This window comes from Gorilla gorilla, chromosome 4 (genome assembly GCF_029281585.2).
Source record: "Gorilla gorilla gorilla isolate KB3781 chromosome 4, NHGRI_mGorGor1-v2.1_pri, whole genome shotgun sequence".
Lineage (NCBI taxonomy): Eukaryota > Metazoa > Chordata > Mammalia > Primates > Hominidae > Gorilla > Gorilla gorilla.
This window is the reverse complement of record NC_073228.2, coordinates 50,570,807-50,583,140: the sequence shown is the minus strand read 5'-3', so window position 1 is coordinate 50,583,140 and position 12,334 is coordinate 50,570,807. Positions and strand designations below refer to the sequence as shown.

General features: G+C 50.1%; 1 protein-coding gene across 4 annotated transcripts in view; it reads right to left on the bottom strand.

Annotated features, from left to right (window-relative positions):
• Window positions 1-12,334, bottom strand: part of ACLY (ATP citrate lyase) — a 50,589-nt gene that overhangs the window by 17,570 nt on the left and 20,685 nt on the right. For 2 of the 4 annotated variants that reach the window (XM_019027100.4, XM_019027098.4), the window contains exons 13-18: window positions 11,587-11,677; window positions 10,459-10,488; window positions 6,881-7,022; window positions 6,126-6,294; window positions 1,481-1,585; window positions 7-203 (exon numbers count right to left, since the gene is read on the bottom strand). In XM_019027100.4, coding sequence (XP_018882645.3) covers window positions 7-203; window positions 1,481-1,585; window positions 6,126-6,294; window positions 6,881-7,022; window positions 10,459-10,488; window positions 11,587-11,677 — 734 coding nt within the window. The remainder of the gene's footprint in view (window positions 1-6; window positions 204-1,480; window positions 1,586-6,125; window positions 6,295-6,880; window positions 7,023-10,458; window positions 10,489-11,586; window positions 11,678-12,334) is intronic. The other 2 variants (XM_019027099.4, XM_019027101.4) reach the window with 1 other exon arrangement.

The following is a 12,334-nucleotide window of genomic DNA, read 5'->3' as shown; positions in this document are numbered from 1 at the left end:
GATTACCTGTCCCCACCAATGGCCACGCCCTCATAGACGCCATCCGTGGTCCGAGAAATGATATTGTTGAGCTCGTTGGACATGCCTCCGGAACGTGAGACATAGGCCACGCTGCCTGGGCGGTACAGTTTGGAGGCCAGGATGTTGTCCAGCATCCCACCCGTGTTGCCAATCTTAAAGCACCCAGGCTTGATGCCTCCAACCTGTGGGGGCAGAAACCACAATCAGGGAGGAAGGTGACTTCCAGATTCACCACAAAGAATCACAAAGCCCCTGCATTACTGCCCAGCCCCTTCTGGCCAGGCTGGGGAGAGAATGACCAAGAGAAATCACGCTTGCCCACTGGGTTTCCTGCTTAGGAAAGTCTCCTCTCTCTCTCAAGAGACATACAGAACAAAAGAGAGCCTTATTTGTAAAGCATGGCTCACTAATTCAGGTTCAGATACGTATACTTGGCCCGGCACAGTGGCTCAGGTCTGTAATCTCAGCTCTTTGGAAATAAATACTAGCTCCAATTTTTTAATACAGTAAGAAGTAAAAATAAGCCAGGTGTGGAGGAACACTTCTGTAATCCCAGCTACTCAGGAGGCTGAGGCAGGGAGATTGCTTGAGCTTAGGAGTTCTGGGCTGCTGAAGTGTGTTATAACTGCACCAGTGAAAAGCCACTGCACTCCAGCAACACAGCGAGACCCTGCTTCTTAAAAAAACAAACAAAAAATAATTCAAAGAATAATTTCAGCCAGGAATGGTGGCTCACGCCTGCAATCCCAACACTTTTGGAGGCTGTAGGGGGCAGACTACCTGAGGTTGGGAGTTTGAGACCAGCCTGGCTAACATGGTGAAACCCTGCCTCTACTAAAAATACCAAAATTAGCCAGGCGTGGTGGTTCACACCTATAGTCCCAGCTCCTCGGGAGGCTGAGGCAGGAGAATTGCTTGAACCAAGGAGGCAGAGGCTGCAGTGAGCCAAGATCGTGCCACTGCACTCCAGCCTAGGTAACAGGGCAAGACTCCATCTCAAAGAAAAAAAAAAAAAGGCCAAACACGGTGGCTCACACCTGTAACTCCAGCAATTTGGGAGGCCAAGGTGGGTGGATCACCCGATGTCAGGAGTTCGAGACCAGCCTGACCAACATGGTGAAATCCCGTCTCGACTAAAAACACAAAAATTAGCCGGACATGGTGGCGGGTGCCTGTAATCCCAGCTACTTGGGAGGCTGAGACAGGAGAATCACTTGAACCCGGAAGCGGAGGTTGCAGTGAGCCAGGATTGCGCCATTGCACTCCAGCCTAGGCATTGCAGTGAGGCTGTGTCTCAAAAAAAAAAAGCTAAAAATGGACAGACTGATTTTCAACACATATTTCCTGAATCTTCTCAACCTAGGAGGGAGATAGAGGAGTCAAAAAGTAAACTTCCTAAGGGCATTGAACTTCATAAGATAGCATCGAACGTAAAAGGCTTTCCGGAGGGGAAGCTCACAGTGGCAGGTCCGATGATGGTCACTCCCTTCTGGTCCGCCTTCTTGATCAGCTTTCTCGTGAGGGCCTCAGGGATGCCTTCAGCTATGATGGCGATGGTCCGGATCTAGAGGATGACAAAAGTCCCTTCCTGTTAACTCTCTGCCTCAGAAAGGGCAACAAGACAGCACCGTTTAAGGGCCCACCTCCCATTCCGCGTGTCCCCTTCCAGGGTCCAAGAACAAAGTAATGTTAACAATATGCATATCAGCCGGGCGCGGTGGCTCATGCTTGTAATCCCAGCACTTTGGGAGGCCGAGGAGGGTGGATCTTCTAAGGTCAGGAGTTCGAGACCAGCCTGGCCAACGTGGTGAAACCCCGTCTCTACTAAAAATACAAAAATGAGCTGGGTATGGTGGTGCGTGCCTAAAATCCCAGCTACTAGGGAGGCTGAGGCAGGAGAATTGCTTGAGCCTGGGAGGTGGAGGTTGCAGTGAGCTGAGATGGCACCACTGCACTCCAGCCTGGGTGACAGAGCGAGACTCCATCTCAAAAACAAAAACAAAACAAAACGAAAAAACAAAACCAATATGCATCTCATTCTTCCCACAGGCCTCTGCTCGTAATCACTCCAACCATCTCCTGAAAACACAAGTGGTGGATAGCCGAAACTGATCTCCACTAGCTAACGCCACAGTGATCCACCCAAAAGAGGCAGGTATTTTGGAAGCCCTGCTACAGTCATAGCAGCTACGTTCACTCTCACCCAAAAGCTCACACCCTCCTGTTGTCTACCTGTTCCTGTGCCTGCTCATAACGCAGCTATCTAAGGCTTTTCTTCATGGGACCCTCCGAGTCTTGTCACCATCCCCACAGGACAGGGTCAGCGTTTAAGAGAAATGAGCTGCTTCTACACTCAGCCCAGAGACGGGGTGGGAGGGGCATGGGACAGATCCAGGAATCACTTCTCTTTGGCTCTAAACCAGGGCCAGCAAACTTCTGTAAAGGGTCAAGATAGTATTGTAGGGGCCAGGTAGAGTGGCTCATGCCTGTAATCCCAGCACTTTGGGAGTCTAAGGCAGGTGGATCCCTTGAGCCCAAGAGTTCAAGGCCAGCCTGGGCAACACAGGGAGACCCAGTAGAAGGATCAATTGAACCCAGGAGGTTGAGGCTGCAGTGAGTTGCATGATTGCATCACTGCACTCCAGCCTGGGCTACAGAGCAGTATGTGTGTCTCTTTAAAACCAAACAAAAACCCCTGGCTGTGCGCGGTGGCTCACGTCTATAATCCCAGCAATCTGCGAGGCCAAGGTGGGCAGATCATTTGAGATTGGGAGTTTGAGACCAGCCTGACCAACATGGAGAAAACCCATCTCTCCTAAAAATACAAAATTAGCCAGGCATAGTGATGCATGCCTGTAATCCCAGATACTTGGGAGGCTGAGGCAGGAGAATCACTTGAACCTGGAAGGCAGAGGTTGCGGTGAGCCGAGATCACACAACTGCACTACAGCCTGGGCAATGACAGCAAAACTCTGTCTCAAAAAACAAAAAACAAAAACAAACAAACAAACAAAAAACAGCCCTAAAACTAGGTGATGTGCTAGGTTTTGCCTTGGGCCATAGTTTGCCAACCTCTGCCCTAAACTAAAGAAGCAGCAGCCGGACGTGGTGGCTCACGCCTATAATCTCAGCACTTTGGGAGGCCGAGGCGGTTGGATCACCTGAGGCCTGGAGTTCGAGACCAGCCTGACCAAAAAGGTAAAATCCCATCTCTATTGAAAATACAAAAATTAGCTGGGCGTGGTGGCAGGCGCCTGTAGTCCCAGCTACTCGGGAGGCTGAGACAGGAGAATTGCTTGAACCCGGGAGGTGGAGGTTGCAGTGAACTGAGATCACGCCACTGTACTCACTCTAGCTTGGGTGATGGAGAGAGGCTCCATTTAAAAAAAAAAAGTAGCTCATTTTCAGCAAATGTATTTTTTCACTTCCTCTAGGTATCAAGACAATTTTATATTCTCCAGTCATAAACTGAAATAAGCCAGTCTGGGATCAGATGATAATTTTCAACAAAATAATCAATATCCTAATTTTATTTTTTTTGAGATGGAGTCTCTCGTCGCCCAGGCTGGAGTACAATAGCACGACCTTGGCTCACTGCAACTTCCACCTCCCAGATTCAAGTGATTCTCTTGCCTCAGCCTCCCAAGTAGCTGGCACTACAGGTGCCCGCCACCATACCCAGCTATTTTTTTTATTTTTAGTAGAGGCGGTGGCCAGGCTGGTCTCGAACTCCTGACCTCAAATGATCACCCACCTTGGCCTCCCAAAGTCCTGGGATTCCAGATGTGAGCCACCGCACCCAGCCTCAAACCTGCACCTTCTGATGCAGTAGTTCAACTTCTAGAAATTTATGCTTAGGGAATAACTAAGGATATAGGCAAATGTTAATCCAAGATTGCCCATCACAAGATTTGCAAAAGCAAAAGTGATGCTGCCAGTAAGTGCTTACTGATGTGGAAAGAGCAACTGAAGAAAGCAGATTATATGAGTGGCATACAGTATTATTCCCTTTGTTCAAATCTAGAAAAGGGGGTAGATAAGGACATACCGTCATAGCAGCAGTCATGTTTTTCTGAAATGGGACCTCAAGTATTTATTTTCAACAAAACAGTATTTATCAGTATTTTGAAACTGTTCTATAATAAATATGTAATATTTTTATAATGAAATGTTGGAGTCTTTCTGAGCCTCCTCTGGCTTGGGAAGCTGACCGATTAAAAAAAAAAAAAAAAATTTGCCGGGCACGGTGGCTCACGCCTGTAATCCCAGCACTTTGGGAGGCCGAGGCGGGCGGATCACGAGGTCGAGAGATCGAGACCACCCTGGCCAACATGGTGAAACTCCGTCTCTACTAAAAATACAAAAAAAAAATTAGCCGGGCATGGTGGCAGGCGCCTGTAATCCCAGCTACTTGGGAGGCTGAGGCAGAAGAATCACTTGAACCCGGGAGGCGGAGGTTGCGGTGAGCCGAGATTGTGCCATTGCACTCCAGCCTGGGCAAAAAGAGTGAAACTCTGTCTCAAAAAAAAAAAATTTTTTTTTAATTAAAATAGGCCAGGTGCAGTGGCTCACTCCTGTAATCCCAGCACTTTGGGAGGCCAAGGTGAGTGGATCACTTAAGGCCAGGAGTTCGAGACCAGTCTGGCTAACATGGTGAAACCCCATCTGTACAAAAAAAAAAAAAAAAAGCCAGGTGTGGTGGCATGTACTTGTAATCCCAGCTACTCAGAAGGCTGAGGCACGAGAATCACTTGAGCCTGGGAAGTGGAGGCTGTGTGACAGAGTGAGGCCCTGTCTCAAAAAATAAATAAATAAATACAAACATACATAAAATAAAGTGCTTTAATCCTGATTTGCTTTTTTGTTTGTTTTTGAGACAGGATCTGGGTCTTACTCTGCTGCCCAGGCTGGAGTGCAATGGCATGATAACAGCACACTGCAGCCTCAACCTCCTGAGCTTAAGCGATCCTCCTACCTTAGCCTCCCTACTAGCTGGGACTAGTGAGTGCCATCATGCCTGGCTAATCCTTTTTTAAGTACAGACAAGGTCTTGCTGTGTTGTTCAAGTTGGTCTCGAACCTCTAGCCTCAAACAATCCCCCTGCCTCTGCCTCCCAACAAACACAAGCCATGGCATCCAGCCAATCCCGGTTTTCAAGCCAGTTATGCATAGCACAGAGAGAATATAGTGGGGGTGGGGTGGAGCCTGAGCCACCTCATTTATTTATTTAACATTTATTTATTTATTTATTTAGAGTCTCACTCTGTTGCCTAGGCTGAAGTGCAGTGGTGTGATCACAACTCACTGCAGCCTTGACCTCCCAGGCTCAAGTGATCATCCTACCTCAGCCAGCACATGCCACCATGTCCAGCTAATTCTTTTTTTTAAAAATTTTTTTGTAGGGACAGGGTCTTGCTTTGTTGGTCTCAAACTCCTGGGCTCAAGCAATCTTCTTGCCTTGACCTCCCAAAGTGCTGGAATAACAGGCATAAGCCACCATGCCCAGCGTATATTTTATTTTACTTTATTTAATTTTTTAAAGACAGGGTCTTGCTCTGCCACCCACGCTGGAGTGCCATGGAATGATCATAGCTAACTGCAGCCTTGAACTCCTGGGTGATCAATCGATCCTCCTGCCTCAGCTTCCTGAGTAGCTGGGACTACAGGTGTGAGTCACTATGCCTGGCTTGACTAATTTTTAAGCTTTTTGTAGAGAATGGGTCTCGCTTTATTGCTTAGGCTGGTCTTGAACTCTTGGCTTCAAGCAATCTTCCTGCCTCTGCCTTCCAACGTCCTAGGATTACAGGCATAAGTCACTGTCCCAGGCCTGAGCAGCCTCTTTGTAAGCCCAGATAAGCAGCCTCTGCCCAGACTGACCTGCCCTAAGTCACTATCCTGACTTCTGAAGATCACGTGTCTCCAACCATTTCCACCTAAGCCACTGGCTACTCCCAAATCCCCAGCCCTTCGTCCCAGGCAGCAGTGACGGGACATCAACCAGGAGCCATTCCTGCTTCCCCACCCTCTGTCCCCTAGAGCCCAGTGATCTACCTGCGCATAGTTCATGGTCCCCACCGCCAACCCTCCAGAGCCCAGTGATCTACCTGGGCATAGTTCATGGTCTCCATGGTGCTGTCATAGGCAGAGCGGAGAGAGGCAAAGTTGATGAGCACATCTACCTCTGGGTGCTTCCTCATGGCATCAGCCATGTTCTTGAAGACAGGGATCAGGATCTCTTTGTGCCCCCAGTAAAACTTCTGCTTGTGGTCCCCACTGTGAGAAAGTAAAAGAAGAATTAGGATATCCTCAACCTGTCAGGACTGGGGAAGGGGAAGCTGAGGGGAGGAATTTCACCTAGAAGATAGAAAAGGCATGGTCTGTGCCCTCAAAGAATTTTCATCTAAGGGACAAAGATCCCCCAGGAATACTGACTGCCTCTGTCTCTAGGATGGGCAAAGCCTTCCCCAGCAAAGGGAATGAGCTCGCTGACTCCTCAAGCCTTGCCTTTTTTTTTTTCTTTTGAGACAGGGTCTTGCTCTGTCACCCAGGCTGGAGTGCAGTGGCATAATTAGAGTTCACTGCAGCCTCAACCTCCAAGACTCAGGCAATCCTCCTGCCTCACCCTCCCAAGTAGCTGGGACTACAGGTGCACACCACCATATCCGGCTAATTTTTAAATTATCTGTAGAGATGGGGGTCTCCCTATGTTGCCCAGGGCTGGTCTCAAACTCCTGGGCTCAAGCAATTCTCCCACCTCGACCTCCCAAAGCGCTAGGATTACAGGCATGAGCCACTGTGCCCAGCCCCAAGCTGTGTCTTAGCACAGGAAGGAGATATTTTCCGCCATGGGGTAACTCACGTGAAAGGGTAGACCATGGCAGCCACTGAGGGCTCGTCTCGGGAGCAGACATAGTCAAAGTCCAGCATGCCTTGCACGGCCCGGGTCTGCATGCCCCACACAATGGCCTTGGTGTGGCGGCTGAAGAGGGTGGTGCTCTTTCCTGGTGGGCAAAGACACAGAGAGTGCACCCAGAACACATACCCCTGGGAGACCTGCAGGGGCCAGGGCTGCCTGACAGACCCCTCCACGCCCCATGTCCACAGGGTGATGCCTCATCACAACCGTAAAGGAATGTCAAGAGGACAGAATTCTGAGAACTTGGGGAGGAGGTGCCTCGATTTTTCCGGAAGAAGGTGGCAGAAAGAGCAAATCAAGCTAAGAGGGCCTGCTAGCTGGTAAGTAGCTCTGCAAAGAATGGAGAAAGAAGGGCCCCACAGTCAAAGATGCCCAGGATAATTCCTATAGGACCTGCTTCATTTCCCAGGCAAGGTGTGTCATCAGCTTATATGCAAATGAGGTCTTAACAAATTATTTTTAAAGTCATTGGAAAAAAATGCTTAGCTCGCCCAATTTTGGTGGGTTCAGGACTTATGTTCCAACAATGCTTATTACCCTGTAAATCTGGACATAAAACCAGCTCCAGTCAGGGTTTGAATCAGCATGAATTCTAGGTCAGTGTAGGTCCAAAGAAGAGGTTTGTGCAGCCAGGGCTGAGGACACAGCAGCCTTATCGCTAACTGTGGTTCCGGCCAGGGCTCTGCACAAGGCAGGAGCAGCAAGCTAGTTACACAGGGCCAGTGCCCTCAACCTGCTCTCCTGTTTTTCCTGTCCTTCTCCCTTCTACCAGGTGGCTCTTTCCTGCTCAGGACAGTGCTCTTGGACAGACCCTCCAGTGGGCACTTAAGAGGTAAGGCGCAGGTCAGGTGTGGTGGCTCACGCCTGTAATCCCAGCACTTTGGGAGGCTGAGACCAGTGGATCACTTGAGCTCAAGAGTTCAAGACCAGCCTGGCCAACACGGTGAAACGCTGTCTCTAATAAAAATACAAAAATTAGCTGGGTGTGGTGGGGTGGACGCCTGTAATCCCAGCTACTCAGGAGGCTGAGGCAGGGAGAATCGCTTGAACCCGGGAGGCAGAGGTTGCAGTGAGCCGAGATCGTGCCAGTGCACTCCAGCCCGGGTGACAGAGCGGGACTCTGTCTCAAAAAAAAAAAAAAAAAAAAAAAAAAAAATTAGCGTGGTGGCATGCACCTGTAATCCCAGCTTCTTGGGAAGCCAACACACAATCACTTGAACCAAGGAGGCAGAGGTTGCGGCGAGCCGAGATCGCACCACTGCACTCCAGCTTGGGCCACAGAGTGAGACCCTGTCTCAAAAAAAAGGGTAAGGGAACAAAAGGAGCTGGTAGAAGTGCAGTTCTCTAGGTGGGCATAGTGGTGCATGCTTGAGTCCTAGCTACTTAGGAGACTGAGATGGGAGGATCACTTGAGCCCAGGAATTCGAAACCAGCCACTGCGGCATAGTGAGACCCCACCTCAAAAACAACAACAACAAAAAAAAACCTTCCATAATGCGATTATTACGCTTTGCACGCCTGTACCAAAATATCTCATGCACCCCTACTATGTACCCACAAAAATTTTAAAAAGAAAATTTTAATGCAGCAAGTATATTTTTTAAAAAAAGAAAAAAGTGCAGTCCTTAGCCTGAAGGGAAAGGACTTTTACCACGCTTCAGGCAGTTGACTTTCCCCTCTGGGTCCCTGCAAGTCCAAGAGGAGGAAAGCAGCCCTCAGGGAGGTTCTGAGCTCCCCTAGGGGAGAATGATGCATCTAGCCCAGTGGCATCTGGTATTAATTAACCTACTGTACTAGAGCAGGCTTGGCTAACCAAGTTCATGGTCTCATTAAATCCCTGTACGGGCCTGCCTCTTCCATCACAGCCTTACAGCTTCTCATGGCAGAAGGTTCCTGATGTTGCAAATACCTGGGATTTACTGTCACCTAGACCCCCCTGGGTTCTGCTGAGACATGAGATCACAGAACAAGGGAAGCCACCTAATCCAGTTCTCCCACTTCCCAGTCCTAGGAAACTGAAGCCCAGAGATGCCAAATGATTGAGGTCCGAGGTCATCCAGCATCAGAGCCAGGATTACACAATCACTTAAAATGCAGCTCAACTGTGAAAGTGAGGAGGGAGAATATAAGTGTGAGTTCATGACCCGCCATCCTCAGGGGAAGCCTGCATGTCACCCCCGCCAGGTGACGCATGTGCACATGCCTCTGATCTATCTACCCTTCCAGCCACAGAAATCAAGACAAAGCCTGGAATCTACCAACCTACCAGCATCTCCAGCAGGAAAGGGTGGAGGTAAAGTGGCCCTTCCTTAAGCACAGAGAAACCAAAGCTGAAGGGTGTATCCTCAGCCCACCAGCAGCAGAGAGGCTCCAGAGAGAACCTCTGTGCCAGGGGCTATGCCCCCTACACCAGGCCTCCTCTGGCCTCGCTGAGGGGAGGGCTCGCTCAGCCATAATCTGTTCTCCCTGACACACCCTCCTTTTATTTCTCTCACTCCAGAAAGTAACAAGGATAACCCCCCTCCTCATAACCCTCCTCCCCTTCAGAGCACAGAGAGCTCCTGGAGAACCAGGGCTGGTCTCTGTTCTTTCCACACTGGGCTCACTCTGCTCTTAACTTTTTCCAGAGGCAAAAACATCAGGATTAAAGCCAGGTGGCCAGAGTGCTGCATTCCAGGCCTTTCCAGCTGGTTATCGACCCTGCCACTTACTCCTTCCCCTCCCCTTAGCAAGGGGACAACAAAGACTTCCCCGCCTCCACGGCTGTGAATGTCAAAGTTAAATGGAAGCTCTGATGCTATGAACCAATTAATCTACTCAGCTAGGCTAGTGGGTGAATGCGCATGCACAGAAGTGTCCACTGTAAAATGTGACCTCATACACCAGACAAAGCTCATACCCCTTCCAATTACCCAGTCACTAGATCCGCCGCACACCCTTCTGCGCTTCCGTCTACCTCCTTCTTCACCTCTCTTGTTCCTCCACCACAACCCCAGAAAAAGATAAACTGGTCCCTGGAGCTTGAGGATGAAGCTGGCAGTGGTGAAGCCGAGGCAGGAAAGGTGGGAAAATGACATCAGGAGATGTAAATGAGAAGCAGGGGTGACTTGTGGCTCCCCTTCTGCACCCCAGCAGTGACAGACGCCCACAACTCTCTGCCACTCCCCATTCAGTTGGATGGCTCCCTCCTTCCCAGGCGACACTCTCTCCTTGACACTACACTCTCCAGGGCTGTGGGTCTGGCTCTTGCTCCTTCCAAAATCTCTACCCCTTCCCAAGCTTGGAGCCAGAAACAGCCACACAGTGAGGAGAGCACTGAGTGGGGCGCGTACTGAGCACGGATAGGAGGGGAGGAAGAGCGAAGACTTAGGACTTCGGGTCAGGCCACATCAAGGCAGGGACAGAAAATAGACCAGACGACACTGCAACCCACCAGGGGAGGGGGAAACAGAGCACACAGTAAAACTGTCACCCACTAACAAAGCCACACGCAGAGTGGGGGCAGGGTGGGGGCATCCTACCTTGCAGGGATCTTGGACTTGGGACTGAATCTGTCAAAGAAAATGACCAAGGCAACTGAGTGACCCATTGATGGCTGGAGGCTTTGGAGGGAGAGGGTGGGAACAGGGAAGGGTCCCATGGACAAGCCTTTCAGGACTAAAGCCCTCACCATCCCTCTCCCGTTCTGCAATGGACAACGGAGTAAGGCCAGCAGAAGAGGTGAAAGCACCGATGAGCAGAATGGAAGCAAGAAAGAGCAAAGACCAAACGGGCAGAGAGGGGGCAGGAGGAGGACGAAGGCTGGGCAGGTGTGCTCAACACCAGCGCCTCCCCCAGGCCCTCTGCAGGGACAGCTGGATGACTTGAACTCTGGGCTCTCTAGCTGGCGCAGTCCCACCCTCTTAATGCCAATCCCTTTTTGTCTCCATGAAACACTATGAGATGATTGGCCAGCATGGGGTTGACCCGTGCTGTGGACAAGATTGCTGATTTGGGACAGTGTCACTATTTCCCAAAATGCCATAGCAAAGTGTGTCCCAGAAAGAGGCTGCACAGGTATACCAGCCCAGGGGTAACTAACACCACTTATGTAGAGCTGGCTGCAAGGGCTGGCCGGCAGGAATCACATCTACACGGAGAGAAAAATTAGTTGAAATACAGATGGGCTGACAGGCGGGGGCTTTTCTTGCTGGGGATTCAAAGGAGAGAATGTCTGTTAGGGCCCCAAGATGGCGGGGGTGGCCTGGGAACTGCTGTTGTATGAGCTGGCTCTGCCGTCCTGGGGTCCCGGTGTCTGCCCTCCACTCAGGAGAAGAGTCTCAGAGAACTTTCCACTTCCTGGAATTTCTGTAACCCTATCTCCTCCACAGCCTCCCTGCCCAGTTCACACCCCCATAAGAAGAACAGGGGTAGAAGAGAATAGGGGGAATTGAGGCGACCAGGCACGGCGTGGGTCCTCTGCCTCAGGAGCGCCCACAGGGAAGGCTCAAGTCATACCATCCTCGTGTCCCAGGTGCACTCCCATTGCAAAACCCAAACCGCTGTTCATCTGCCTCTGCCAGCCCAGGGGGGAAAGGGAAAGGGGAGAGAGATACAGAGGGTACCGAAAGGCCACTCCCTGCAACATGCCTGAAGCCTCAGGGAGTTACCTTGTGGCATGGCAGGCTTGGCCTTCTTTGCAGGCGCCACCTCATCGGCCCTGGACTCAGAAAAAGATGCTGTCCTGCTGGGGGCTGGCGTCTGGGGTGAGATAAGGAGAGAGTGTAAGAGGTAAGAGTCACACCTGGGAAAAAAGCCACTGGTTCTTAAAGGCCCCAAAGAAAACTCGTAATAAAAATTATGCACAGCAATGCTCTTTATAAGTTGCTTCCAAAAGTACTAATAATCCTCTAAGATACGAATTAATATTATCCCATGTTATAGATGAGCAAACTGAGGCCCTGGGTGGACAAGGTACTGGCTAAGGTTGCTCTCTCAGCAAAAAGTAAGAGTAACGATTTTTAAGTTTTTCTTTTCTTTTCTTTTTTTTTGAGACGAATTCTCACTCTGTTGCTCAGAGCTGGAGTGCAATGGTGCCATCACAGCTCACTGCAACCTCCGCCTCCCGGGTTCAAGTGATTCTCATGCCTGAGCCTCCCGAGTAGCTGGGATTACAGACATGCACCACCATGTCCGGCTAATTTTTGTATTTTTAGTAGAGACACAGTTTCACCATGTTGGCCAGGCTGGTCTCGAACTCCTGAGCTCAGGTGATCCGCCAGCCTCGGCCTCCCAAAGTGCTGGGATTACAGGCGTGAGCCACCATGCCCGGCCACAATTTGAACTTGGATCCAATTTTAAAATCCTTTGTCCTTCCATTATACTACTTTAATCAGGACAGGAAAAAAATTGGCAGAG